The sequence below is a fragment of the Echinops telfairi genome, unplaced genomic scaffold (assembly GCF_000313985.2).
Source record: "Echinops telfairi isolate 266 unplaced genomic scaffold, ASM31398v2 ScPeMD7_7469;HRSCAF=8507_1, whole genome shotgun sequence".
Taxonomy (NCBI): Eukaryota; Metazoa; Chordata; class Mammalia; order Afrosoricida; family Tenrecidae; genus Echinops; species Echinops telfairi.
The window spans coordinates 149074595-149102549 of record NW_022111373.1 but is presented as its reverse complement, the minus strand read 5'-3'; the positions used below and the strand labels follow the sequence as shown (position 1 = coordinate 149102549).

Below are 27955 nucleotides of genomic sequence, written 5' to 3'. Positions count from 1 at the left end.
GGTGAATGAATGAGTGGATTCACAGGTGGATGAGTAAATACATGGGGAAGGAATGAGTACACATATGGGTGAATGAGTGCATGGATGGAGGGATGAACAGATGGGTGGACAGATGACTGCATGGATGGACAGATGGATGGAAGAAAGGAAGCATGTATGGATGGATAGATGGATGGAAGGAAGGATGATGGACAGATGGATGGATGGAAGCATGTGTGTATGGATGTGTGGAAGCATGTACAGATGCTTGGTGGAAGGATGGATGGACAGATGGATGGACGGACATGCACGCTGGAATGAATGGATGAATGGCTATGTGGAAGGATGAATGCACCATGGAGGTTGCAGAGACCTGGGAGGGTGCTTTCCCATCCGCCTGTGAGCTTTTCCAAACCACCCGATGCTGGCCTGGGAGACGCTAGTTCCATAAGCTCATGAGCTCAGTTCTCCAAATGCCCCCACCGGCTCCCTCTGAGTGGTACCCCCGAGTGATAGCACCCTCAGGTGCCAGCATCTGTGTGGGGACAGAGTGCCGGCAGTCTGCAGGGGCCAAGGCTGAAACACAGCCAGCAGCTGGTGGGATGGGGGGGTGGAGCTGAGGTGGGGCACAGTGCCCACCCCCTCCCACAGCTCACTCCTAGGCAGGCTCCCCGGGGGCTTCACTGTGTCCCCATTCCCCTCACATCTACCTTATCTGAAGGGGCCAGGGGTGTCTCAAACTGTGATCCTGTGGCAGGCACATCCGGGCACCAGAAGCTCCCACCATTTACCAGTCACTCGGCAAACATTCAGTGACTTGCATGAGTCTGTCCAAGAGTAGGGGGTGGGGTGGGGAACAGCTCAGGGGGTGAAAAGCAGGCCTGCATGGTGAGGGTCCACCACCCACATCCTTCAGGGAGGGTGGCAGGAGTTGCAGCAGTGGGCACCGGGGAGGCAGCTCTGTGGGTGAGAGAGATGGGAATGGCCAGGGCAAAGCCCCGAGGCATGCCTGTGCAGGTGTGTGTGTGAGGCAGCCTGGGGAGCTGTGGGTCAGGCCCAGGGGCCAGACGGTGTCACAGGGAGGCAGGGGACCCCACCTGGTTCTAAGAGGGCTGCTCTAGCTGGTGGGTTAAGAGCATGCTGAGTACAGGTTTGGGTGGAGCAGGGGGACCTCACCTGCTCACGACAGGTGAGCGTGACTCTGGCCAGTAGCTGACGGAGGCTGGAGGAGGCTAGGCAGGAGAGGGGGTGGGCACCCCAGCCGGGAGCTCGGCTAGAGGACACAGACTGAGATTCTGCATTTGAGAGGGCTGTGGACCCCGGCTGGGAGCTTGGCTCACATACCTGCAAGGTCACTCTGGTCCCAGACTTGGGACCACAGAGAAGCTCTGGCTGATGGTGGGAGAGATGCCCTCACCTGAGACTCAGGGGTGTCCCCGAGGGAAGGAGAGAGGGAGCACCATGAGGGGGCAGAAGAGGGAGGAGAGAGGAGAAACAGGAAGAGAAGGAGGAAGGGGGAGAGGAGAGGGGAGAGGCCTGATTCTGGCCTCCAGTGGGGGGGGGCTGTCTCTGCCCCCCGGGGTGGGGGGGTGTCTCAGGGGCCTCCTTAGCTGACCCCGTCACCTGTCACCAAGTCCCTTGAGCGAGCACCAGAGGGAGGAGGAGAGGAGCCGAGGGGTTTGTCGTGTGGATACCCTCTCTTCACCCTCTGGGAGGCAACTGAGCGCCTGGGCTCCGTGGGGATGGAGAGCACAGAGGTCAGAGTGCACGATGGGGCTGGGGCTGGTGGCTCCTGCACACGTGCCAGCTGTGTGGCCGTCCCCACCTCAAGTCCCAGGGCCCCTTCCGGGACCCCGGGTGCCTTCGGACCACACTCCCACCCCTGCCACCGGTCACCTCTGTTGCTCCCATCTTGGAGCAGCTGGGGCTCAGAGGCGGGCCTCACTCCACGTCTACACGCTACAGGCCGGCGAGGTTCTTCGGTGCCACGTAGCCAGAAAGCCCAGCTCAGGGCCCAGGGCCTGGCTCCCAGGGGAGAGGGCGTGCTCCGCAGCGGTGCTTACAAAAGAGGCCTGTGGACATTTCTCGAGGGGGGTCCTGACACCCCCCCCCCATCCCCACCACCCCGCCCTGTACATGACAAGTGATTTGCACACAATTGCTGCACAAAACTGAAACCGCCCAGACAATTACCATGAGCCGTGGGCACCTCCGCTCAGGGTGAATGTGGTGGAGCTGGATCCCGACCTGGGCACCCGGCTGCTGCTCCCAGCCGACACCCAGCCAGGGTGTGCGTGCGTGCTGTGTGTGTGTGATGCAGGGAAAGAGGGGAGAGGGCAGCTCCGCCCCCACTCCCAGTGCCCACCCTCCCTGGGGGCTTCCCAGGGTGGGAGTACGTTTGGGGCTGCTCCTGGTGGCTGCTGGCCCCTCACCCCTGTGACTCCCTGCTGGAGCATGCGCCCCACACAGGCTGGGCTGGGAGGGCGCTGGGTGTCCACCCTGAGACTCGGAAGGGCCTTAAGACAGGCCTCTGGCCAGCCTGCTCTCCTTCTGTTAGGGTTTGTGGGTGGTTTCCTCTGGGGCACAATTGCTAGGGTGCAAGGTGGGGGCTACATTTATAAATAGAATGGGTAGGCAGAGTGGCATGCAGGTGCTGGGTGGGGGGCAGTCTCCAGATGGCCTACTCCCAGGTGGGTGAGCAGGGTAGGTGCAGACCCTGCACCCCTTCCTCACACCACCCCATTCGGGGTTGAGTGGGGGTGGAGCCAGGGTCTTGGTCTCGGCCTTCACCCATGAATGGGAGGCTGAGCTGGTCCTGGTGCCCTCTGTCCTGGGCTGGCTGACTCTGCCCACACACTGCGCATGAGGACCCGGCAGAGCACAGCCTGGCCCAGGCTTGCTGGGTAGCCTTGCATGAGGACTATTTTGCAGCAAGGACTGTCTGGGCCAGCAGGCCTAGCAGGGGACCTGCGGCCAGACACCATGGGCACTTGGGGGTGGGGAGGAGAGGACTCCAAACGCATGTTAAGAGCTGACTGGGACCGGTATCAGGAAAGCCCTCCCAACCCCCAGGCTCCAGAGCACTTCTTCCAGACCCTCTCCCAGGTGCCAGCCCCTGATCCTCCCCAGAGGCCCCACCCCCACCCCTGGGCCATCCACAGACCCCAGGGAGAGAGGATTGGGGTACCCTCCAGCAGGGTTCCCCCTGAGCCAGCTGTGTCCAGATGGAAAGAGGGTTTCAGTGTGAGTGGGAAGGCCTGAAGGGGGTCCCAGCTGGCAGCTGCTGACCAGGCTAATGCTGCACCACACTCAGAGCTATGCGTCCTGCGAGGTCAGCACTGCCCATCGTGTCCCTGAGGGCTGATTTGGGCTAGTGGTGAACATGGCCCCCATTGGACTCAGAAGCTTCATATGTGGGGGCATCTAGGTGGAGGCCAGACCGCCTGCCACCTTCCACATCTCCATGGAGCCTGGCGTGGAGCTCAGCGGGCAGAGCTCCCGCCCGGCCACCATAGGCCCAGTCACTGTCCCCGTGGCCTCCAAGGTCGGCCCCAATGCCTAACTGGGAAGTTAACGTTCAATGGGAACAGGGCCCTGCTCAGTGAAGGGCAGCACGGGGCCAGTGCCTTTACCCCAGGAAGCCCCTGGACTGCCTGCGTGTGTGCACACCCAGTGGGGTATGTGTGCTGGCATGGCTTGGGTGTGAGGTGATAGCATGTGCATGCAGGCATGATGCGTACATGGTGGTAGTGTGTGCATGGTGGCAGTAGTAAGTACATAGTGGTAACGTGTGCATGGTGGTGGTGTGTGCATGACGGCAGTAGTATGTACATAGTAGTGATGTGTGCATGTTAGTGGCATGTGCATGGCGGCAGTAGTATGTACATAGTAGTGATGTGTACATGTTAGTGGCGTGTGCATGGTAGCAGCAACGTGTACATACAGTGGTGACGTGTGCTTGGTGGTGGCATGTGCATGGTGGCAGTAGCGTGTAATGCAGGGGCGATGTGTAAGTGGTGGATGAGCATGCATGGCAGTGGCACATGTGCTGGTGGCGTGGATGTGCGCGAAGCGGCTGCAGGTGCAGTGCTCAGAAGGCTCACAGTTAGGAGCCTGCAGATGCCGACATGGGGTGGACGGACGTGGAGGGTGCCTGCCAGGGACATGGGAGTTTGGGGTTTGCAGTCAGTGGCAGGAGTGCAGGGAGCCCAGGGGTTCAGCTCAGGCCCTACTGGTCTTGGCATGTAGACCTCTCTGCCTTCTGGAAAGTTCTCTCCCTCCACTCTAGCAGCAGACCCCACCTGCTGTGGTAAAAAAGACCCCCAGGGTCCGTGTGAGGTGGTACTTGCCCATGCCCACGCACAGGTGCACACAGCGCAGGTGCACACATAGGTACACACACAGGTGCACAATGCACAGATGTGCACACATGTACACACGCTTTCGCATGTGTGTGCACACACTCACACCACAAGCCATCAGGTCCCTAACGAGGGGAGGGTCCCAGCCGCAGGGCTGGGGGGCTGGGGGTGAGGGCTGACTTCTCCCAGCTCCATGCCCTTCCTGGTTCTCCGGCTGGACCCCAGTCTGGCCAGCTAACCTTCAATGTTGGAGGCACTTGGCAGGTACCTCCGGAGGGAGAGTTTGGCTCAACTCTGGCAGGGCCTGGCAGCTGGACCTGCCGGCAGCGGCGGGGGCCCTAAATGACTCCTTAGTCCTGGCTAGTGGTGCTCAGAGGCCGCTCTGCCTGCCTGCCCCGCCTCAGCCTCCTCGGGGTGGGTGGCGGTGGTCGTGCCCCAGGGCTGTCCCACTCTCCCCACTCACACCGATTCTGTTATGCTTCTGCCTACCTGCCCGTGGCTCCTTAGCCCTGATGACCTGCTACAACTGCAGGCTACACTGCGCTCGCTGATGGATGCAGCGCTTTTGTTTTGTTGTTGTTGTTGAAAGATCATTTTATTGGGGACTCTTACAGCTCTTGTTACAATCCATACATTGATTGCATCAGGCATGTTTGTATATATGTCGCCTTCATTTCTAGACATTTACTTTCTACTGAGCCCTTGGTATCAGCTCCTCTCCCCCTCCCCACCCCCATACCCCCTTGAAAGATTATAAATTATTATTGTCTTACCTCACACTGACCGGTCTCCCTTCTTCCGTTTTCTGTTGTGCTTCCCCTGAAGAGGGGTGTATGGTTATATGTCGATCATGTGACTGGTTCCCCCCTCTTCCTACCTTCTCCCTACCCTTCTGGTATTGCTATTCCCACTCCTCTTCCTGGATCCCGTGTGTCGTGAGCCCCCACCTCTTATCTATATCTGTGTACATGCTCCGGTCTAGTCTGAATTGAGCAGCAACACTGGGGTCACAGTAGTGGGGGTGAGGAAGCCTCAAGGAACTAGAGGAATGTAGTGTGTTTCATCGATGCTTTACTGCACCCTGGTTGACTCATCCCTTCCTGTGACCCCTCTGTGGGGGATTGCCCATGGTCCACAGATGCGCTTGGCAAATGCCTGATATCATAGGGACAGGAACAGCATCGTAAACCCGCCCAGGCTCCCCCGGCCATCCGCCCTCTCCCTCGGCCCCTGGCCACCCCTGGTCTTCCCGCTGCCTTTTCCAGAAAGCTCCACAGCCGACAGCAAGTGTCTGCACTGCTCCAGACTGGCCTCTCTCACTTAGCAGCGTGCCTGGGTGAGTGCTCTCACGGTCCCCGGGCCCCTCTGCCCATCAGTGAGCTCCAGCGTGGTCAGGGTGGACTGTGACTCACCTCTTGAAGGCGGTTGGCTGCTTCCCGTTTGGGGCAGTGTTGGGCCAAACCCAGGGTGACCATCGGGGTGCAGATGGCTCGGTGGCTGTGACATTTCAACTCACGTGAGGGATGACCAAGGAGTGGGTGTGCCCGATCCCACGGCCTTGTAGGAAGCAACGTGGGAGCCCTCTCGGGCTTCCCAGCTGGCAGAGAGTAAGATGCCTCGCCATTCAGCCTCACCAGCCACAGTGCCCAAGAGCAGTCAGCGGTTCGGGCTTTAGCTTTTCCGGGGGCAGCCGGGGACCTCATGCCCTGTGAGCCCGGGCCTCCCCCTCTGCCAGAGTGGTGTGGCGGCGGCGGTGGTAGTGGCGCGGCTTCCTTGCTGAAGTGTCTGCTCAGATCTGTCTGGCTTGTCCGACATTTAATGGGATTGTTTGCTTTCTCCTTGTTCCTCCTGAGACTTCTTTGTATGTTTTGGCTGCAGGTCTCTGATCAGACACGTGCCTCGGAAATGCCTCCTCCCATCTGTGGCTTTTCCTGTCATCCCCCAAACAGTGGCTTTCAAAGAGCAGGCATTGTTTATTGTAATGAATTCCTTCTCCCCCTTTCTCACGATGGTGGTTTTGGGGGTCGTATCAGAAAACCCGTTGTCATACACCAGGGCACCACGATGTACTTCTGTTCCTTCCACAAGTCTTACCAAGTGCATCTTACACTTAGGTCCAAGACCTGTTTTGTGAGTCCTGGTCATGTAGCGGGTTATGCTTTGGGCTGCTAACGGCAAGGTCCATGGTTCAAAACCACCAGCCAGCTCCGAGGGAGGAAGATGAGGCTTTCTACTCCTGCCAAGAGTTGAAGGCTCAGCAATCCACATGGGACAGCTCTGCCCTGTCCTGGAGGGTGGCTGTGAGTCAGAATCAGCTTACTGGCAGTGCGTCCGTCCGTTTGTGGCTGAGGTCTGTCTGTATGATGGTTTCTTCCCCTGGGATGGTCCCATGGTTTCAGCGCCAGCTGTTGAAGAGCCCACCTTCCCCAAGGTGCCACCTTTGGCCCTTTGGCCAAGCTTGCAGTTGTGTGAGGCTCTTTCTGGGGGTTGTACTGTGTCGCTGCTGAATTGGTCAGTCTTTTGCCAATACCTCGCTCTCGGGCACACAGGGTCTTCACAGTGAGCCCGTTTTATGTCCATGTTTTAAAAAAAAAATCCTCTTTATTCAATGAAGCACAGTAAGTAAGTTAAAGAAAATAAATGTCCCTTTGGTAATATTTTATGGGGGTTAAGGTGAAATATTTTATGGTAATATTTTATGGGGGTTAAGTTTCCAGGTCAAATTCAGTTCCTAGGTAATGGTTTCCACACTGACTCTTCAGTGACCATCGGTGACCTTCTTCACTGCGTGTTGCCTGTCGTTCTTTCCGTCTGGTTGCACGTTCCCGAACTCTCGTATCCCCGCCTCTCACCTTCTCATCTTCGAATTAGGGTTTTTTTGGCCTGCTTGGTCTCCCAGACGTGGCTTTTCTGAAAGGAGCTCGTGACTCACAGGTTGTAGTCTGTATGTTACGAGCCATCTTGTTCTTGAGCTAAAGGTGCCCACGAAGGATCATTCTGGTTTTGGGTTTTAAGTGTATCTCACTGGGGCGATGGTCTCAGAGTCCTCTGGTCTCAACTGGACCAGTGAGTCTGGACTTTATAAGAATCTGAATTCTGTTCTACGTTTTTCTCCCAGTCTTTCAGGATCCGTCGATTGTGACCTTGATCAGAGGGGTCAGGTCGTGGTAGCCGGACGCCGTCTCGTTCTTCTGGTCCCAGGGGAGATGAGGCCATGGTCCATGCTGTCTGTTTGTCCTGAAAGACTACTCTGGGCCTTTGGTTACCTTCTTTCTCTCTCGTTGCGGGTGGGTAGAGATCCATAGCTGATAGGTGCTCACAAGCCGTTGAGAGCCTGGTGCTACTTGCTCCACTGGGATGTAGAAACCACCCTTCACAAACTCGTCCTTGTCGATCCTCTGCGAGAGACAGCCTGTGCTCCTGCGCACACCTGGGGGACATCGTCTACCTTGGTGGAGCTGTGCACACTACCCCCCCTCCCCCGCAGTCAACGCTACCTTTCCCGTCACCAAACATCACAGTGCCCACCATCTCTCGATTCCTGGAGGAGGTACCACTGGAACGCTCCCTGGAAGCAAGATGGCAAGGCTCTGTGCCATTTGCTGTGGACATGTGATCAGAGGGGCCAGGGCCTGGAGGACAGCCTGCTTGGAAAAGTAGAGGGTCAGCAAAACAGAGGAAGACCCTCAGTGAGATGGATGGATACGTGGCTGCAGCAATGGTCTCCAGTATTGCTTGCCACCGACTGTGAGGGTGGCCCAGCCATGGGCAGTGTCTCTTCTGTGGCATGGGGGCACTGTGAAACGGAACTGACTGGATGGCACCTGACGGCGACACCACCACCAGCGATCTAGAGCAGCAGTTCTCAACTTGTGGGTCAGGACCCCTTTGGGGGTCGAATGACCCTTTCACAGGGTCGCCTAAGACCATCGGAAAACACCTATTTCTGATGGCCTTAGGAACCGAGACACCGCTCCTCCATCCGTCTCCAGGCTGGTCCGCCCACATGCAGGTACGCCTACCTACGAGTACCCGGCGTGGACACAGTTACCCAGGCTACATCATGCTTCAAGACAAAATTTCATTTATTTGTCATTAGAAATAAAAGTTTCACAATATATCATTACATATTGTTTTTGTGATTCGTCACTATGCTTTGATTATGTTCAATTTGTAACAACGGAAATACATCCTGCCTATCAGATATTTGCCTTACGATTCATAACGGTAGCAAAATTACAGTTGTGAAGTAGCAACGAAATAATGTTGTGGTTGGGGGTCACCACCACATGAGGAACTGTATGGAAGGGTCGTGGCATGAGGAAGGTGGAGAACCACTGATCTAGATGGTTCTTTCCTCTCACTGCCCCTCGGTCCCTCTAACCCCTAGTGGTCACTGGTCTCTGTACAGATCTGTTCTTATAAAAGTGGGATTATGCGCTAGTTGTCCTTTTGTGACTGGCTTATCTCATTCGGCACAATGCCCTCCAGGCTCACCCATGTTCTATTTCGAGATCTTGTGATTTGTTAAGGTTGTGTAGCATTCTAGTGTGTGTGTGTACCGTACAGTTTATCCACTCATCTACTGCAGTTGTTTCTGTTGTTTTACTGTTGTGAAGAACTGCAGTGATCATTGGGGGGGTGTGTTGGTGCGTGTGTATGTTTGTGGCACTGCTATTAGGGTACACCCCTGGGGGTGAGGTTGCTGGATCACCAAGTATTTCTACTTATGTCCTTTGGAGGAAGTGCCATCCTGTTTTCTGTATGTTTTTTCCCATTGGGCAATCCCACTCATCGTGGATCAGGACTCCAATGTCCCTCCCCCCAGCCCCCCTCCCCCCAGCATCTATTGCTGTCTTTCTTTGTTCTAAATTGGCGCCGTTTTCACAAGAGTGTGTTGGCACTGATTTCAGTTTTGATCTGCATCTTTCTGAGGGACAACGATCACAGTCTTTTTTTCCTGTGTTTGCTGGCCACCTGAAGGTCCTCGCTGGTGACCTGTCTGCTTATGTCCTCGGCCCACTTTTAAGGTGGTCTGCCTGTCTTTCTGTTTCTGAGCTTATGGGAAGGTTTAAAGTCAGGCGGAATTAGCCTGTCCACATAAACTTTAACATCGGTTTGTCAGTAGCCACAAAATAGCTTACTTGGATTTTGATTAGAATTGTATTAATCTATGGATTAAGTTGAGAAAGGAAATTGACATCTTAACATTATGCCCTAGCCGTGATCATGGCATGTCTCTCCATGATTCAGACACCGGTTTGTTTTGTCAGAGTTTTATGATTGTCCTCATATAGTCCCATGTATCTGTGCATAGAGATATATATCTGTACACATATGTAATTAGATTGATGGTTATGTTAGCACTAATGTAAAGGGTGTTGTCTCCAAAGTTTCAAATTCTAGTTGTTCATGCTCATCTGTAGGAAAGCATTTCAGTTTTATAGATTAAGCTTATATCTGGCAATCTTGGTATAATCGCTTTTTGATACCAAACTAAACCCACCCTTGTTGGGTCGATTCCAATTCACAGCGACCTTGTAGGACAGATGGAAGTACTCTGTGGGTTTCCGAGGCGAGGAGTCTTTCTTGACAGGAGCAGAGAGTCTCAGCTTTCTCTTGTGGACCAGCTGGTGGGTTTGAACTGCTCACCTTTGGGTTAGCAGTCCCACATTGAGCAGCAGGGTCTCATCCATGGAATTCTGCATGGATGGCCTAACCTCTGTGATGCTTCTGCCTCTCCTTCCCCTCTGCAGAGAGGCCCTGACCCTTAGCGGTCACCCTGACTCCTGGTTCTGCTGACCGACTTAAGGTATCTCAGGATATCTTGGCCAGGGTCCTACATGGAGAGAGAGGACCTGTGGGCGTTGTGCTGTGCAGGCACGAGGAATGGGGGGTGTTCTGTCGGCAGAAGACCCCGGAGGACCCCATGGAACAGCGAGCAGATCCTCAGGAGCAGAGGGTCCAGGCAGCTGAGAGTGGGTGGGGCAGTGGGAGCCATGGAGGCCTCGGGGCACACAGTGTTGCCCTGGACCCAACCTGGGACCTTCCAAGTTCTCGTCTTGTCCTTTCTGAAAGCAGCCTGGCTGCTGATGCCATCAGGTGACGGGACTGGGGCCCCTGGCTGTGCCCTCCCAGCTCCTTGGGGCCACCACTGTGCCCCCAGAGGTCTCTGGGTGACATGCTCCGGACACAGCATCTGGAACATGAGCCACTGCCATCCTCTCCCTCCATCGCTTGATCAGATGAGCCATCAAGTGGTTTTAGGCTGGCTTGATAGCGGGGAACTCCTGTACACACACACACACACACACACACACACGCACGCACACACGCCACCGCTAGCCCTGACTCTGCCGCTCTGGGGGCGGGGGGGCTGCCGCGTCAGCGTGAGCATCCTGGTCTGAGCCCCACCGTGCTGGTCTTCCAGGGCTGAGGACGCAGAGCACCATCAGCGGAAGGGTTCGTTGTCAGAACAAATCCTGTGGACAGGTTTGGAAGGCTCCAATCCACAGGGACCTGGCAGCCGCGTTGGCCCCCTCTGAGGCTCTGAGGGCGGGCCTGCTCCCGGCGACCCTGGGCTTCCCGCTGCCGCATCGCGGGGCCACTCTCGGTCCCTCCCCTCCCTGCCTTCTCATGAATACACCCGCCATTAAGCCTAGGACCCACCCTGCTCCTGGCCGCCGAGGACATCTTCAGGGACCTCGTTTCCAGACAGGGCGGCATTCCAGGCACAGGGGCTAGGGTTTCACCGTGTCTCGGGGACACGCCACCCGGCCTGCAGCAGTTTCTCTCACTCACGCGCCTGCGCGCCCAGCCCCTCGCTGAGGGTGCTGTCCACTCTGTTTCACGGCACTTGAGGGTCGTCGCCCGGGTCAGCTTCGTCATGCACCCGTTTCTTCAACAGCTTTTGTTTTGCCGGCAGCTCGCTATTGCCTTCTCTCTCCCTCCGGGGCTCCACCCACAGGTGCGCACGGGCTGCACGCTCACTCGATCACGCGTGCCCTCCCGTGACCACAGAACCGTGTGCGTCCTCACCTCATCGTGTGCGGTCCTGTAAGCCCACAGGTCCTCACATCATCAAGTGTGTCCTCAGACGCAAGGCCTCCTCATGTAACATGCCTCGTGCGTCTTCACGCACTACACGTGTCCTCCCATAACCACATATCCCCAGGTGTCCTCAGGAGCCATGGATGTTCTCTGGGACAATGAGTCCTCACATGTCCGTGAGCAACCACATGCGTTCTTACAGAGCCATGCATCCCCCTGTCAGCGTGTGCTCTCAGCTAACCACGTGCACGCATGTAACCACTGCAGCCTCACACAGTGTGTCGGTCCGGGTGGACTAGAGAAACAAATGCAGAGACACGTATGTGAGTAAGAAAGGGCTTTATATAAACAGTCATTGTACATTAAGAAAACATCCCAGCCCAGTCCAGATCGAGCCCCTAAGTCCGATATTAGCCCGTATGTCTGATACCAATCTAGAAAGTCCTCTTCAGACTCACAGAACACATGCAACGGAAGATCACAGGCCAGTGGCTGGAAGGTCTTGTGGATGCAGTGGCCGTGGAAGCATCTCAGCGCTGGCGTGGGTCTCCACGTGGCTCCTCCAGCTCCAGAGCTCTGGTTCGATGGGCCTGTCTCCATGTGGCTTCTCAGCAGGAATGTCTCGCAGGGAGATGAAGCAGAGAGAGTGTGGGTCTGGCCTCCAGTGAGCTATTTATCTCCTCTGGCGTCTGCAAATGAGGTCATCAAGCTGCGGCCTGATTGACAGGCTAGACTCCACCCCTTCACTCTTCATCGTCTCAAGTTGACACCGGATGATGTAACAACCACATAATTCATTCTTCAATTTAAGAGTTTCCATTTGGTTCTTTTTGACAGCTTCTATCCCAGGGGTCGGTAAACTGTGACCTGAGGGCTTGCCACCTACTTTAGTCAGTAACATGTTATTGGAATGCAGCCATGCCCCTTTATCTATCAATCATTGCGACCACTTGCATGCAGAGCTCAGTAGATGCCCCACAGATCACTGGCAACACAGACTCTAAAGTATTTACTACCTGTCTCTTTAAGAGAAACATTCGCTGGCCCGGCTGGGTTTCCTTGCTGGGATTTCTCATTTGTTAATTCTTCCCGGACATGTTTTCCTCACACCCTTGAGCATGCATAGCCACTTCCCACTGATCAACAGGGTTAGGTTCCAAAGGCCAGGTCACCACGGACCATCAGGGTGGTGCAAACACTAATGGAAGATGACCACATCAGGGCACATCACAGAGGTGGCCCATACCATGACACCACTGCCAAGTTGCATCATGACATACCTTCGAAAGCACTCTGAATCACGGCCCACCCAGGCTGACACGTCACCACCACAGCCATCCCGATGCTCCCCTAGCACCTCAGCCTTTGTTGTTGCCAGATTTGTGACCATTGTCTTCAAGCCTACGTACGTGCTGCCTCCTGAGACGGTCGGTAAGCGAGGAGTGGCCGCATTCATCAGAACCATTTTGAAGTCCTCCTCTGCTCCTTCCAACATCGGGGTCATCGGGAGTCTCCACTGACTGACTCAGGGTCCCCTATTCCTGCTTCGTCACAAACCTCCTCGTGCTGAGTCGTATCCAAGACACGGGCACGGCGTGGCAGAGCCTCCGTCTTGTGCGACTTCCCTCTGGAGAGAAGATTGGTGGCGGTGGTGGCGGTGGTTCACACTTGGCAATTGACTCGACTTTCATGAACATCGCAGCTCGTCCTCTTTAGACACAACGCTCGATGGAAACACGTGGTTCGTGGAGACAGGGGGAGGATGGAAGGATGTTAAAACAGTCCGTGTCAACTCCGGTTCAAGGGGCAGCGAGGGGCTATGTTTTCCAGAGTGCTTCAGACGTTGGGAGACCAAACTTCACAGGGACCAAGGGGGGTCCTTGGACACATTCTAGACAGTCACCAGTGACTGTGGGCTGTGGAGTCTGTCGGGACCCCCAGAAGGCCTGGGTAGTGGTTGGGAGACCAGGAGAAGTCTCCCCTCTCCTCCATCCTCACTTCTGTTACTCATCAAGGCTCAAGCCAAAGCACCCATCACTTCTTCAGGGGCTATTGGTTTGTTGTTTTTTTCCTTTTTGAAATAGAAATACCATCTGCTTGAGTTTAGTAAAGTGGAATATTTCCCAATCGGTGGCATCAGGACTGGTGCACCCTCAGAGGATGAGTTATGAAACAATGTCTCTTTGCACCTCAGACTCCTGGGAGGCAGCCGCCTCTAACCAGGGAGCCCCCTTGAGACTCTGCTGGGTGAGCAACACCTTGCCCACCCTCCCCGCGCCGGCTGAGCCCACTCCTGCCGAATCCAGGCCCCTAGGCCTCGCTGCAGGCAGCAAGGTGTGGAGGTCGGTTAGGTAATATTTGCAGAGGGCCACGAGGCGGACACTATAAATATCTCTACTTTCTTCCCTGGGCTTGGCGCTGACACACTTACTCTGCGTCCCCGTGTGCGGCTGGGGAGCGTGGCAGTATCGAGGTCAGGAAGCAGAGGGTCCCCTGTGGGTGGTGAGTGCTGCTGGGCCGGCAGTGTGGGACAACGAGTTCTCCAATCCGACCGACAGCACTCCTGGAGAAATACTGTGGGGGACCCCGTGTGTCCCCATGGTCGTGTGAGAGTCCCGTGTGCCTCTGTGTGTACCTGTGTGAGTGTGTCTCTCTGCATACCTGTGTGTGTGTGTGTGTATGATCTGTGCCTCTTCGTGCATCCACGTGAGTGTGTGCTTTGTGTGTGCATGCCTGTGGGTGTCCCTCTGTGTGAGAGTGGGTCTCTGTGTGTGGTGTGTGTAGTGTGTGTGTGTGTGTGTGTGTGTGTGTGCGCGCGCGCCTGTGCCCGTCTATCTGTGTTTCCTGTATGTATCTTGTGGTCTTTGCCTCTGTGTGTACCTGGGTGTGTCTGTGTGAGACAGTGTCATTGTGTGTGAATGTGTGGTCTTTGCCTCTGTGTGGAGGTCCTGTGTGGTCTGTGTGAGTGTCCAATGTACACCCACGTGTGTGTCTCTGTGTGTGTGTGGTCTGCAGCTGTGTGCATTCCGTGAGTGTGAGAAAATACGTGTGTGCTTCTGTGTGAGTGTATCCCTGTGTGTCCACGTGTGGTCTGTATGGGTGAGTGTGTACCTGTATGTGTATGGCCTGCGTGTTTAGTCTTTGCGTGCCCTTGTATGTGTTGTTTCTGTGTGTGAGCATGTCCCCATGTAAGTGTGTGGTCTGTGTGTGCTGGTGTGTCCTGTGTGGTCTCTGTGTGTGAGAGCGTGTCCCTGTGTGCGTGTGTGGTCTGTGTGTGTGTGTCGTCTGTGTGTGTGCTGGTGGGTCCTGTGTGGTCTCTCTCTGTGTTGGTGTTAGTGTGTCCCCGTGTGCGTGTGTGGCCCGTGGCTGCACAGTGAGCCTGTGCATGCACTTGTGTATGTACGACGCCCCAACCGGCCCTGGCTCCAGCGGGTCAGCAGCAGGACGGCTTCTGGTCGTTCGACATGGGGCTGGCTGGCTTCAGGCGCCCCACTGGCTGGCCCGCGTTAAAGTTAAACCAGGGGATTTACTGTGCTGCTTGCCTCAGTGGACTCGGCTGAGTCGGCACGTCCCCATGGGTCAGCGGGGCTCTGGGGGGACTCGGCCGTGACCCAGGGGTTCTCCAGGCGGCTCATGTGTCCAGGGGGTCTGACTGCGCAGCGTCCCGGTGAGCCTGAGCTCTCTGCCCACCTCCCCAGCAGAGGCAGGCTGGGAGACCCGCTCTCTGCAGCCGCCCCCAGAGGTGGCTGGTCAGCGGGCAGGCAGGCTCGGTGGGATTGTAATTAGAACTAAACACGTGCTGCCCGCTTGTTGCTGTCTCTCAGCCGCACCGTTTGTGCTTAATTAGCTGTAACTCACCAGCACTTGACAATCAGTGACCAGTCGGCTTGGGTGTCCCCGCACTGACGCCTGAGCACAGAGGCTGGCAGCCATCACAGGCCCCCAGCGCCCTGCAAGTCGACCCCCATGGACTGTCCTCCAGACAGACATCCCTGGTTGTCCTCGCCACGGCGGCCAGCTCTACCCATCTCTCTTCCGGCTGCTTCCAACCATTCTGACCATGTCCGTTGGCCTTCTCTTGTCCTCTCACCCTTGCCGTGCCTGTCCATCTGTCCACCGGTCTTCTCCAGGCTCCAGGCTGTTGTCACCACGTCTGTCCATCCCGGGAATGACCAGACTCCTTGCCCACACCTGTGGTCCTCAGGGCCTCACCAGCAGGCTGCTCCTGGGCCTCAGGAAAGCGCGTCTACTCCTGCTGAGCTGGTGGGGTTTGGGCTGCAGGTGGGGCAGATGTTGGACGCACTCAGGCACCAATCACTGCCATGTGAACCGGGGGACGCTGGAGGAAGGGCAGCTGGGCCGAGCCCCATCCCAGCACTGTGCCTTTGGCACCAATTCTGGGGCAGCCCGCCCCCAGGCCTCCACCCTCCCACCAGAGGGCTGGCCTTCCCACACACAGCTTCTCCTGGTCACACCCCTTCCTGCTCCTGGGGTGGGGGCGGTGGAGGTTCAGCTGGTGGTGGAGGAGGTGGAGGTGCAAGTCTGAAAAAATTGAGAGTGTTGTGCTCCTGGGGTGGGGGCGGGGGAGGTGGGAAGGACTGGGGGAAGGAAGCACACTGTGTGTTGGGTTTGCCTTGCTCTTACCCTGACTCTCTGGAATCCAGAGAAGCAAGACTGAGGCCCAGCCCCTCCACGGGCCCCCTGTGACCCAGGTGCGTGGACACTGGCCAGGAGGAGTGGGTCAACATGGGGATCCGTGTGAAGAACGGGGCCTGGGAGGGGCACGGGAGATCAGGCAGCAGAACTGATGCCAACACTTGCTTCTGGAAGCTTTTGGGTGCTTCTTCCTCCTCTCCACCACACCTCTGGAGAAGGGGGGCTGCCCAGGAAGAGTGGTCCAGAGGCCATCACGGGGGTGCAGGCAGCCATTGTGAGGAGGAGCAGTTGGCCATCGTAAGGGGCCTGTGGCTCTCAGTGGGGTGTGCAGCCAGCCATCACAGGGTGGGCATAGCATGGGGGGTGGGTAGCTATCAGGTGGGAGGGGCAGCCGGCCATCACAATGGTGGGAAGGGCGCAGGTGGGGTGACAAGTGTCAGTCATCCACGCCCCACAGGTGCACCCACCTCCAGAGGAATCAGGCGGGCAACATGCTGGGTGGTGCTGGGTGATGGACGGAGGGCCTGGGAGGGGAGGGACCTGGTGGCAGAGGCTCCGGGCTGGGCCAGTTCTTGTGCAACCTGGTGCGTCCACTTTGCACCATCACCTGCGTCATGGTCCCCATGCCCTGCCGAGCGCTCACTCTAGTTCGAATGGCCCAGTCGGACTGGCCGCACCCCCACGTCCGTCCGGTCTGACCAATGTGAGCTCTGCCTGGCCTGAGTGGTCTTGCTCGCCTCCCTCAACAGAGGACGCCGGGCCAGGGGCCTGGGCTGACCCCTGGAGGCTTTTCCCTCCGCATCACAGTGAGCTCATTAAGCGGCAACTGCCGTGGCTTGAAGGCCCACTTGCCCCATGGTTGTGCAGCCACGTGCTCAGAGGAACGTGACAGCTGGCTGCTGGGTCACTGGTTTGGGACGTGACCCGGGGCTGGAGGACGGAGACCCTCCCCTGGTCAGACCCTCAAGTACCAGCCAGTTCCAGCCAAAGCACACCCTGCTGTCCAGGGAACTGGACGCTGCAGGGCAGCCAAGCTGAGCGATTCCAGAAATGCCCATTACACACTAATTGCTGGCCCCCAGGCCAATTGCACTTAAACGTAATGGGGTCTGCAGCTCCCTTAGCCACTGCTGCGCAGGCTGCTGCTCCAGGAAGGTGCCCAGGGCCGGCCCAGGCGGGAACCTGCTCTGAGAGCAGCCTCCTGGCCCAGCGGGAGCACGCTTTCTGGGCAGAGGGCGAGGGAGACCAGCGGCAGCTCCCCTGGCTCGTCACTCCCAGGCCAGTGAAGACTAACAAGCCGGTCACCAGAGTAGAGCGTGTCCTCTCCACCATCCGCACTCACTCACTCACGGAAGCTGGGGTCCAGAGACCTCGGGAGGAGAGTGTTGACCAGCAGGGCTGTCCCTCTGAGGACTAGAATGTGCCTGAACCAAACCCCAGTGGTGTCCAGTCGCCTCGTACGGGTGTGAAAGTTGGACACCGGAGAAGGAAGGACTGGAGAAAAATCAATGCACTTGAACGATGGCGTCGGTGAGACTCTGGAAAGCCCTCGGGGGAGACTGCGGAAAGAGCAAACAGCTCTGTCTTGGAAGAAGGGTGGCCTGGGTGCTCCTGGAGGCCAGGGCGGTGAGTCTCACGTGCTTTAGACCGGTTGTGGGGAGACAGCAGTCCCTGGAGTAGGGCGTCGTGCTTGGTGAAGGAGAGGGGCATCGCAAAAAGAGGAAGGCCTTGGATGAGACGGACAGATGGACAGACACCGCTGTCGCAACCATGGGCTCAATCATAAGCGCCAATGTGAGGACAGCGCGGGGCAGGGCGGGGCGGTGTTCCGTTCTGTCGGGCTCCGGGGGGCAGGGACTTGGAACCAGCCACGTCACCAGACAGCCACAGCAATGGACACATTTCCAGGAGGGGCTAGTCCTTGGACAAGGGCATCCTGCTCGGTAGACGAGGGTCAGCAAAGACTTCAAGGTGAGGATGGACGGCACGCAGCAACAGTGGCCACCGGTTTCTCGTGTGTGCTGGACACCGTGCGGGGTGCATGGACTAAGCAGTGGACCAAACTCCCCAAGGCACTGTCTCCGGGTGTGTCCACTCGGAGAAGGATGCCCACCGACGGGAGCACAGGGCACCCGTGATGATGGTGAGCACCGGGGAGAGCGGGAGCAGGGAGTGGGGCAGCCACTCCTTAGACGAGGTCAGCAGCGGCCTCGTCCAGGGGAGAAAGTGGGGAAGCTGCAGAGACAGCCCAAGAAGGTGAGTCTTAACATGGGCTGCTATCAAGGTCTGATTTCAAGGATAGGGAAATGCTTCCAGGACCAGACGGAAAAGCAAACCAACTGGAGCAGCCCACATGGGGGACACTGAGAACTAAGAGTCAGGCTGGCCTGCCTTCCTCCCAGCACCCTGGAGAGACGGGCACACTCCACGCGGAGCCCTGGAGTAGTCACGTGCAGCCCAAGGCGCCCACCCAGCCGGCCCCTCTCTAAAACCTGCTCTGCCTCAGCTCTCCTTTCTTGGTGGTGGTTAGAAGCCCCCTTCTCCATTCCGGTCTCTCTCCTTTTCTCTGGCAAGACAGAAAAGATGTTGTAGGCCACACAGGCATCCCTTGGAAATCACCTAACAGAATAGCTATCAGAAAATCTACCCTCTTGTTTCATCGCCAAGTCCACAGTCCAAATTCTTTACTCCTGTGAATTTTCAGAGTTCCCTCCTCCTCCTCCACTTGTAACCGTGTGAGCTAGGTGAAGGTTGACAGAGCCCACCCATCAGCTTTACCCTCAACGATTCATGGGCGGTCTTTGTCGACGCCTCCCCGGGCCATCCCTTCAGGGTCAGGGGCTCATGACGCTCCAGATCAAGCGTCCGAAGGGTCCGAAGGCAGGCCGTCTCTTGCCCACCCCGTTTCCAAATTAATAAGTTTGTACAGTAACCAGCGGTCCTCCAGGAATGCGGCCAGGCTCAGGCTGATAGCGGCCAAGAGTGCTTTGCATTTCTAAAGTGCAAAGTTTTGTTGCGGGGATGTTGAAGATAAGCTTGTTTCTGGCCCGCCTCCCTGCCCTGCTGGCGCGGGCTCAGGCCCCCAAGTGGCCAGCATGGCTGCCTGGTGACCTGGTCATAGCCAGAGGCCTCCCCTCTGGCTTCTGAAGAGCTTGCAGATGAAAGGCTGAAACGACCTGAGCACATCGTCCTGCTCCAAAAGGCCGCCCGTCTCCTCGCTGGACATTGTCCTGCTCCAAAAGGCCGCCGTCTCCTCGCTGGAGTCAGGGCATTTTCAGAATTCACCAGCATGCTGCCTGAGGCTGGCCTGGGCACCTGCTGACCAGCTCCTGGGGACAGGTCATCTCTTTCAATCACTGAACATCATCCTCCAAGAGGCCCACAGGCCCATGGGTACCGAGGGGTCACGAGCCTCCCACGCCACCTGGATGCTTTCTTGTAGAAGCATGTTCCTCCACTCCTGTGCCCAGGCATGTGACCCTGAAGCAGAGACAGAAGCATACGGGAAGTGGGTTGGAAACCAGGTCTTCACCAGGTCCGAGAGGGCAGCGAGCATCCACCCGGGGTCTTCCCAATGGGCCCAGCAGACAGCATCACAGTGAGGGGAGAAAAGACAGGTCCGAGCAGGGCTCTCAGTTCGCTTGGTATAAAGTGCTCACGGATGCAAACCATAAAGAACCCGATCTCACTGCCATCGAGTGGAGGCCAGCTCACAGCTGGCCTCTAGGAACAGCACAGAACTGCCCTGTGGGTTTCCGAGACCATGGCTCTTTATGGCAGTAGAAGTCCCCCTCTTTCTCATGCAGAGCAGCCGGTGGTTTCAAACTAGAGACCTTGTGGTTAGCAGTCTGACACGTACCCTCTGTGCCACCAAGGCTCCAGTGCATGGGAGCATCGATCAAGAAATGAGTGGACTCCTTGCATTGCGCCATTCTGCTGCAAAGGACCTGTTTCAAAGGTTGAAGGGCAGCAGCATCACTCTGAGGACTTGTTGCACTGACCCAAGCTGCCGCTGAAGGACGGTGTGGACAGAAGCCAGAATGGTGGGCTTTCATCTCATGTACTTCAGACGTGTTGGCAGGAGGGGCCGGTGCCTGGAGAAGGGCATCATGCTTGGTAAAGTGGAGGGGCGTCAAGGAAGAGGAAGGCCCTCAGGGGGTGGGCTGACACCATGGCTGCGACCATGGTCCCCCACTCAGTGACAATGGCGAGGAGGGGGCGGGGCTCCACTGTGGCCATGTTCCACTGGTCACTCAGTCAGAGCCGACCCGAGGCACTCACGGCGTGTGGGTGTCACAGCCTACCTGGAGACCCGCAGAGGAACGGGAGGCAGTGCTTCCTCCTAAAGAGCAAGGACGTGCATTTCCAAGCTGGTCCTAATCAGAGCTCCTTGGTACCAAGAAAGGCGTTTAGGCCACTAGGGAAGACGAGAAAAGGACAAAGGAAGGGAGGATTCCACCTGAGGGGGAAGGGGCACCTCCTGCTTCTGAGAAGCTGGGGGGCTTCGAGCAGCTGACATGAGGGCGTGGGCACCTTCTGAAGATTGTTGTGGTCCACAATGGCAAAAGGCCTGTGGTTGGCTGGAGATATGGGCGTGTCCCACAGCAGGTCCTTCACACGACTGGCGGGTGTGGTGACCCCGTGAGCACAGAAAGGATGGCACAGCCGGGTGACTCAGCCAGGACCTGCTGGGGCTTGCCAGGATTCTCCCATCATGCACTGGGAGCAGCCATCTGGGCCTATGGGGATTCTCCCTTCACTGGTATAGCTGTCTAGGCCTACAGGGATTCTCCCATCATGCCCTGGGAGCAGCCATCTGGGCCCACAGGGATTCTCCCATCATGCCCTGGGAGCAGCCATCTGGGCCCACAGGGATTCTCCCATCATGCCCCAGGTGATCCTCTGATGCAGGAGACCAGCCTCTGCCCAAAGCTCTGAGATCCAGGGGGTGGTGTCCTGCGTGCGGCTCCCCAGACCACACGGGGCCCTTGGAGCTGATGGGGAGGGGTTTTTTGAGACTGCAGTGGCCCCATCACCCTCAGCCTTGTGTGGAACAGATCAAGGTGGGGCCTCCCCCTTCCTTACCCCACCATCGCCTCTCCGGAGCCTGGGAGGTCCCAGCAAGGGTACACAAGCCTTTGCACCCTCCAGTGTCTCCCTGCACCAGCACCTCTGAAGGCAGCCGGAACCTCACAGGCTGAGGGCTTGGGAACCGGCAGGCCACGTTCTCCTGGGCCAGCCCTTCCCCGGGGCGCCACACCCCTGAGCTGCATTAGTCACTGGGCCAGAGCAGCTAGGTAACCGCCACCCATGTGGGGACATCATGGTGGCACCTCCCACGGCTGCCAGGCATCTCGGCCTCAGGTCACAGGAACCTCCAGAGAGAGGAGCAGAGTCCCTGCCCATGCCCCGTCTGACCCGAGGGAAGTTCTGGAAGGACAGCTGGAGCTTGTTCTGGGACCAGGACTGGGGGCGCCATGAGCCCTCCCAACCCCTGAGCCCTGCAGTGTGAGTGCAGGTGAACTAGGGTGCTGCTGGCCACTAGAACAGCACTTCCCTGGCCGATGGACCCTCTGAGGATGTGTGGCCCCCTACCCCCTGTTGTGTCCCCGCTCCAACCTCCCTCCTGGGGCTGATGAGATGAACTGCCAATCACCTCCAGGCTCCAGCCCAGGACAGTTAGGAAAGGCCCAGGGGCCCCAGACTGCAGGAGCTTCCAGCTCTCCGCAGAGCTCAGTAAGGACAGGGCAGTGGTGGGGCGGCCCCTAGGGACCTCAAGACCCTCCCTGCAGCCCTCCTGAAGACTTGTCTGCCAACCCAGGACCCCAAGGGTGCGTCCCTCCCAACCACCGACCACCCCCTGCCCCCCAACCCCTGCACCACTCTGACTTCCAGGGCCCTGCAGGGAGAGGCCATGGGACTGAGATGCCAGAGTAGGACAGGCACCCCTGAAACCCTGTGGGTGGGCTTTGGGGGGAGCTGCTTCCTTGAGGACTGGCCCACTCACTGACCCCCTCCTGGGTGGGGAGCTGAGAAATGCCCCCCCCCCATGCCCTTGAGGGTGGAGCTTCACGCCTGTGGGAGTCACCTTGACCATGTGGCCGAGGGCCACTCCAGCTCAGTGACCTCCACCTGGGTAGGGCCCCCTGAGAGACAAAGCCAGCGGGCTTGGGGGACAGGGTGCATGATAGTCCACAGAAGAGAATCAGCCAAGAGGGTAAGGTCCCTTCTCTCCCTGGTGCCAGACCCCATAATTAGGGGTGAGGACTCAGTCGGGTGGGTGGGGCTGACCTGGTTAGGCTGGGAAGAGGGGAACCCTGCGAGGTCATGGGAAGCAGGCAGCTCCATGCTCACTCACACACTCTGAGCCAGGCCAGGCCTGCGCTGGTGGGAGGTGAGGCTCACGGGAACAGGTCCTCTCGTGCAAGGGCAGCATGGGCCTCCACTCCCAAAGGCTCCAGAGAGTCAAGTCATCTGACCTTAGGAGAGCTGCCCGGGAGGTTACTCGCCTTTGAATGTCCAGGTTTTTCAGTAAGGGCTTCTGCAGACTGAAAGTGTGAACTCATCCCCGGATGGCCTCGTGTGCAGTCCACTCCTGGTCCTATGTCCTGAGTTGAAAACTCAGACAAAGGGGTCATTTGCCTTCCAGCCCCGCTCAAGGCGGGGAGGGCCCAGCTGGGACCCTCTCAGTCCTAGGGGCTGATGATTGATAGGGGACCCAGCGAGCAGGGGCATTGCCTGGGGAGGCAGGGGCTGTTGTCCCCCTTGGTGGGAGAACCTGGGGAAGGAAGGCCAGTTCTTACAGAGCTGATGGAGACCCCTGCCGGGGACCCAGACGAGGGCACCCTGGGGCTGTGGGGTCCCTCCAAAGTCTGCTCTGGGAGGCCCCAGCTGGCTGCCACTCTCTGCCCTGAAACCTGGGGATGAACGTAGTGGGGCTTCCTGCTCTCAGGGCAGGGCCGGCTGTGGACAGAGGACCCCAGCCCCAACCCTTCCCGGGAATCCCACTCACCTCTCTGCCCCCCAAAGTGGCTCGGTGGGAGAGCAGACGGTGCTGTTGGTGACCACACATGCCGTGGCTATCCCTGCCACAGCGTGCCTCCAAAGCCCGAGCCCAAAGGTGATGGGAGTCCCACGGCAGGACCGGATGCGTCCTGGCCCTGAGGGGCTGTGGGTTGGGCCTCACTCAAACCCAGCCCCCTGACACCCCACCCCATGTTCCACCTGTCAATCAAAGTCACCACGCAGGGATAGTCTCCATGAGGGCAGTGGAGAAGGGTACTGCCCACGCCCAGCCGTGCCCTCCAGGTATTCCACCCGTCGCACAAGGTCGCCAATGTGGGAGGGGGAGCCTGTGGGCTGAAGTGTGGATGGGGGCGTGGTCACGGACCCGGGCTGTGGGCAGAGGTGGGGTGTGGGAGGCGGGGCTGTGGGCAGGGCTGCGGGTGTGGGCGTGGTCACGGACGGGCTGTGGGCGGAGCTTCCCTCATGCCTCAACCCCACACCTCCCCCGCAGCGTTCCACCTGTCGCACAAGGTCACCAGCGTGGTCCCCGAGAGTGCGCTGCTCATCGTGCTGGGTCTGGTGCTGGGCGGCATCGTCTGGGCGGCCGACCACATCGCCTCCTTCACGCTCACGCCCACCGTCTTCTTCTTCTACCTGCTGCCCCCCATCGTGCTGGACGCAGGCTACTTCATGCCCAACCGCCTCTTCTTCGGCAACCTGGGCACCATCCTGCTCTACGCCGTCATCGGCACCGTGTGGAACGCCGCCACCACGGGCCTGTCCCTCTACGGGGTCTTCCTCAGCGGGCTGATGGGTGAGGGGCTAGGGCTGGGGTCACCACAGGCAGAGGGAGCGGTGGGGGAGGGGTGTGGGGGGAGGGGTGTTGGGCGGGACCACAAACTGAGTGGGGGAGGGCCGGGGGACAGGTGGGTCGAAGAGAAGACACAAGATCAAGGCTGGGAAGGTGAGGGTCACTGTCAATGGCGGTCTCTCCTGGGCGTCTGAGCTGAGTCCACAATGGCCTTAGGCACCAAGGCTGCTATATGTGCATCTCTAGGGGTGGGGGTCAGGGGCTGGCCTGACTACAGCAGCTGTCCTTTGAGCCCCAGAGAGGTACGACCCCACTGTGTCCCCTCCCCAACACCGATGGTGCTCCAGGTCCCCAGGGAGAGGAGGAGGGGCCCCTGTGGACACAGGATGCCCAGGGAGCTACAGCAGATGGACTGCCCTGTCCCCATCGGTCACCTCCTTGTCTGCCCTCCTCGGCGGGAGCAGGGTGCAGTCTCCCCAGCACCCCAGCACCTCCTGTACGTGCCGGCCCTCACCTCACAGCTACAGACTCCCACCTCCCTCCCTGCCCTGCCCTGCACGTAGACATAGACCCGGGGCTCTCAGCCTGAGGAGAGGGGACCAAAGTCCCGGCCGGGAGAGTCGTCACTTGGGACTTCGTCCTCGGCCAAAGGGACCACGCGTGCTCCCCAAGTCAGCCAGCACCTGATGCCGGAGCTGTCCCTGCACCCGAGGGCGGGGCGGGTGAGCCAGGGCCACATGCCTGGCCAGGTCCCGGCCCGTCTGCAGACAGTGGCTGGCTCACCACATGGGCTGATGGGCCCAGCTCAGGCCCAGCACAAACCCTGGGGCTACACTGCCCTCCCATTCCCTGCCCCACCTCGATCAGCAGCAGGGGGCCGTGGGGCAAGGAGCAGAGGTAGCCTAGCTCAGAGTCAGAGGGTCTTCCCTGGGGGTGGTCTTGGTGGACAGTTTGGACCTTTCTGGAACTGTGGGCGAGTAGGATGGGTGCAGGCACCAGGCCCCGGCCAGCAGGGATCAGCTGCCACCCTGAAGGCCTGTCTGTGCCCCAGGGGACCTGCAGATCGGCCTGCTAGACTTCCTGCTGTTTGGTAGCCTGATCGCGGCCGTGGACCCCGTGGCCGTGCTGGCCGTGTTTGAGGAGGTGCATGTCAACGAGGTGCTCTTCATCATCGTCTTTGGGGAGTCGCTGCTCAACGACGCCGTCACTGTGGTGAGTGACCCGCCCTGGGGTCGGCGCCGCACCAGTGTGGCAGGCCTCCCCTTCCACACGGGGTCATCGCTTCTCCTCATGGCCAGAGTCGCCAAGGTTCGCCTCTAGTCTCCAGTCTCCCTGGGAATCTGACGCTATGGCACCACCTGCAAGGGCCTGTGGGGCAGCTCAGGGCAGAGCTCGCTGCTGACCACCAGGTGGGCAGCTCCACCCACCAGCCGCTCTGTAGGAGAAAGATGAGGCTGTCTACTCCTGCACACGTGGCACCCTAGGGGTCAGCTGGCCTCTCTCTGCAGGTCACTGATGGGAGACGCTCAATGCGGGAGTTGAGTTGGGCCCCACTGGGCTGGTTTGGGCCTATCTTCTGAGGCCCCTCTAGGTGGACTTGAACCAATAACCTTGTGGTTAGCAGCCGAACGTGTTAACCACTTGCCCCTGGACCCTCAGGTCCAAGGACTGACGCCCCCTTTAGCGTTCAGGAGCGTAGAAGGGCTGAGGGAGTCATTAGGATGTGACACCAGGGCCCCCACCCTGAGTTCTGCCTTTATCTGGTGGGTGATTTCACCCTCTCAGGGGGCTGAGGACTCTGTGAGGCCCCTTCAGGTGCACACTGCAGGGGGTGCCTGATCATGGGTGGGTTTCGTGGGCCTCCTCAGCCATCCTCCCTGTTTCCTGAATGAGGCTCCGGCCTGTGCCAGGCCAGCTGGCCTGTGGCCCCTGGGACCCGGGCTTGGCAGCTGGCCTAGACTCCCCACCGCCCTGCTCCCCAAACCCAGGCAGTCTGTCTTTTAAGCCTTGGGAAGAGAGTGGGGGCGGTTCAGCACTGACAGCAGAAGTCCCCTCAGAAAGCGGCTCCATTTGCCCCAGAAAGGGGCCAACCCCGAGTCCAGTCCAGTTGGCAAAGCAAGGCCTTTGAGAAGGAGAGTAGTCCAGTGACCAAGGGTGGCAAGAACCGGGTCAGCTTGGTGCCCGCCTTGCTCACTGGGGCAGCAGCCGGCTAGTTTCCTCTGGAAGGTTCCCATTCCTTCGGAACGTTCCCCGCCTTCACTGTGCAGACTGTTACTGCCCCAACGTGCTTTCCTCCCAGCAGCTTCCTGTTCCCAGGGGACTCGCCTGCTTTGACTCTTCCATCCCTTCCCTGGTCACCACGAGGGACAGGCGTGGACCAAGGTGACCAGACATCTCCTCTGGCCTCCTCTCCCCTCAGGTCCTGTACAACGTGTTTGAATCCTTTGTGACGCTGGGCGGTGACAAGGTGACAGGCGTGGACTGTGTGAAGGGGATAGGTGCGTAGCCGGTGGGCAGAGGTGGGCAGATCCAAGTCCCCGCCTCAGTCCCCACCCCGCCCCACTGGGTCCAGCCACACCGGGGCAAGGCTGTTCCCTGTTTGGCAGATGAGGGTGGGCCTCGCTGTGCCCCACGGGGCCACCCCCAGAGGCAGGTCTTGGCTCCCAGACACACCCATGGCTCCGTCCCCCAGGACAGGCAAGCGGGGCAATCGGCTCTGGGAGGGAAGGCCCATGGGCTGACACCACGCCTGTCCCTGAGCAGTGTCCTTCTTCGTGGTGAGCCTGGGGGGCACGCTGGTGGGCGTCCTCTTCGCCTTCCTGCTGTCCCTGGTGACACGCTTCACGAAGCACGTACGTATCATCGAGCCTGGCTTCGTCTTCGTCATCTCCTACCTCTCCTACCTCACCTCCGAGATGCTGTCCCTGTCGGCCATCCTGGCGTAAGTGCCCAAGCCCAGCCAGCCCTTGTTGGGGAGGGGGGGCGGCTCTCCCGAGGCACAGAGCCCTCTGGGGCAGGGAGTGAGGCCAGGCAGGGGCTGGGCCTGTGCGGGCCAGCCACCCACTTCCCTGCGGTTGGCGAGCGCGTGGATCACAGGGGTGTTTGTAGGCTCGGGGACCCCATTAGCACTGTGAGGTAAGCATGGGTTGCACACGGCAGGGTTGAGGGTTCGGACCCACCAGCTGCTGCGTGGGAGGCAGATGAGCCTGCCCGCTCCCTTAGACACAGACGCTCTCAGGCCCTCCATGAATGGGAACCTGCTCGAGGATGGTGGCTGGCACACATGGGAGATGCTGACCTTGTCCCAGCCCTGCCTGCCAGCGATGTCAGGGCTGGTTCCTGGAGGCAGAGTAACTCCAGGAAAGCCCATTGCAGCACCATCTGCCCCAGCCTTTGAGACGGGGCTGCTGGTGTCCCTATCTATCTTGCTGGGAACCGGAGGCCCAAGTCTACCCAGGGACCCCTCCCTTCAGGGCCGAGCTTGGAACAGCCCCCGCTCTGTAGGAGGGCCCAGCACTGGCATCAGTGGTTGCCCTGCTGTGGGGACACAGCACTGTGCACCCAGGGCTGCGCTGGCTGGAGGCGGTCCCTGAGGACTGTTAGCCGGAAGCAGGCTGTGTGGCCTTGAGCCAGAGAGCTAAAGTCACAAGGTGGCTGACCCCAAAGAGGAAGGACATCTCTCCGGGATAAGCAGTGTCTGTGATGCCTCTGCCCAAGCCAGCTGTGCCCTGGGCGCAACCTCACACGCTCCACGTCACCTCCTGCTACCCAGGATCACGTTCTGTGGCATCTGCTGCCAGAAGTATGTGAAGGCCAACATCTCCGAGCAGTCGGCCACCACGGTGCGCTACACCATGAAGATGCTGGCCAGCGGGGCTGAGACTATCATCTTCATGTTCCTGGGCATCTCCGCCGTGGACCCGCTTATCTGGACCTGGAACACGGCCTTTGTGCTCCTCACACTGGTCTTCATCTCCGTGTACCGGGCCATTGGTGAGGGGCACACGGGAGGGCGACTGTGGGTGCACGGGGTAATGACGGGTGTTGAAGAGTGGTTGAGGGAGATGGTGGGTAGATGGAGGGTGATGAGTGG

At 58.7% G+C, this 27955-nt stretch overlaps 1 protein-coding gene across 1 annotated transcript in view; it reads left to right on the top strand.

Annotated features, from left to right (window-relative positions):
* Positions 1-27955, top strand: part of SLC9A3 (solute carrier family 9 member A3) — a 47502-nt gene that overhangs the window by 8530 nt on the left and 11017 nt on the right. The window contains exons 2-6 of the mRNA XM_004698409.2: positions 23563-23865; positions 24914-25074; positions 26282-26360; positions 26626-26803; positions 27635-27855. Coding sequence (XP_004698466.1) covers positions 23563-23865; positions 24914-25074; positions 26282-26360; positions 26626-26803; positions 27635-27855 — 942 coding nt within the window. The remainder of the gene's footprint in view (positions 1-23562; positions 23866-24913; positions 25075-26281; positions 26361-26625; positions 26804-27634; positions 27856-27955) is intronic.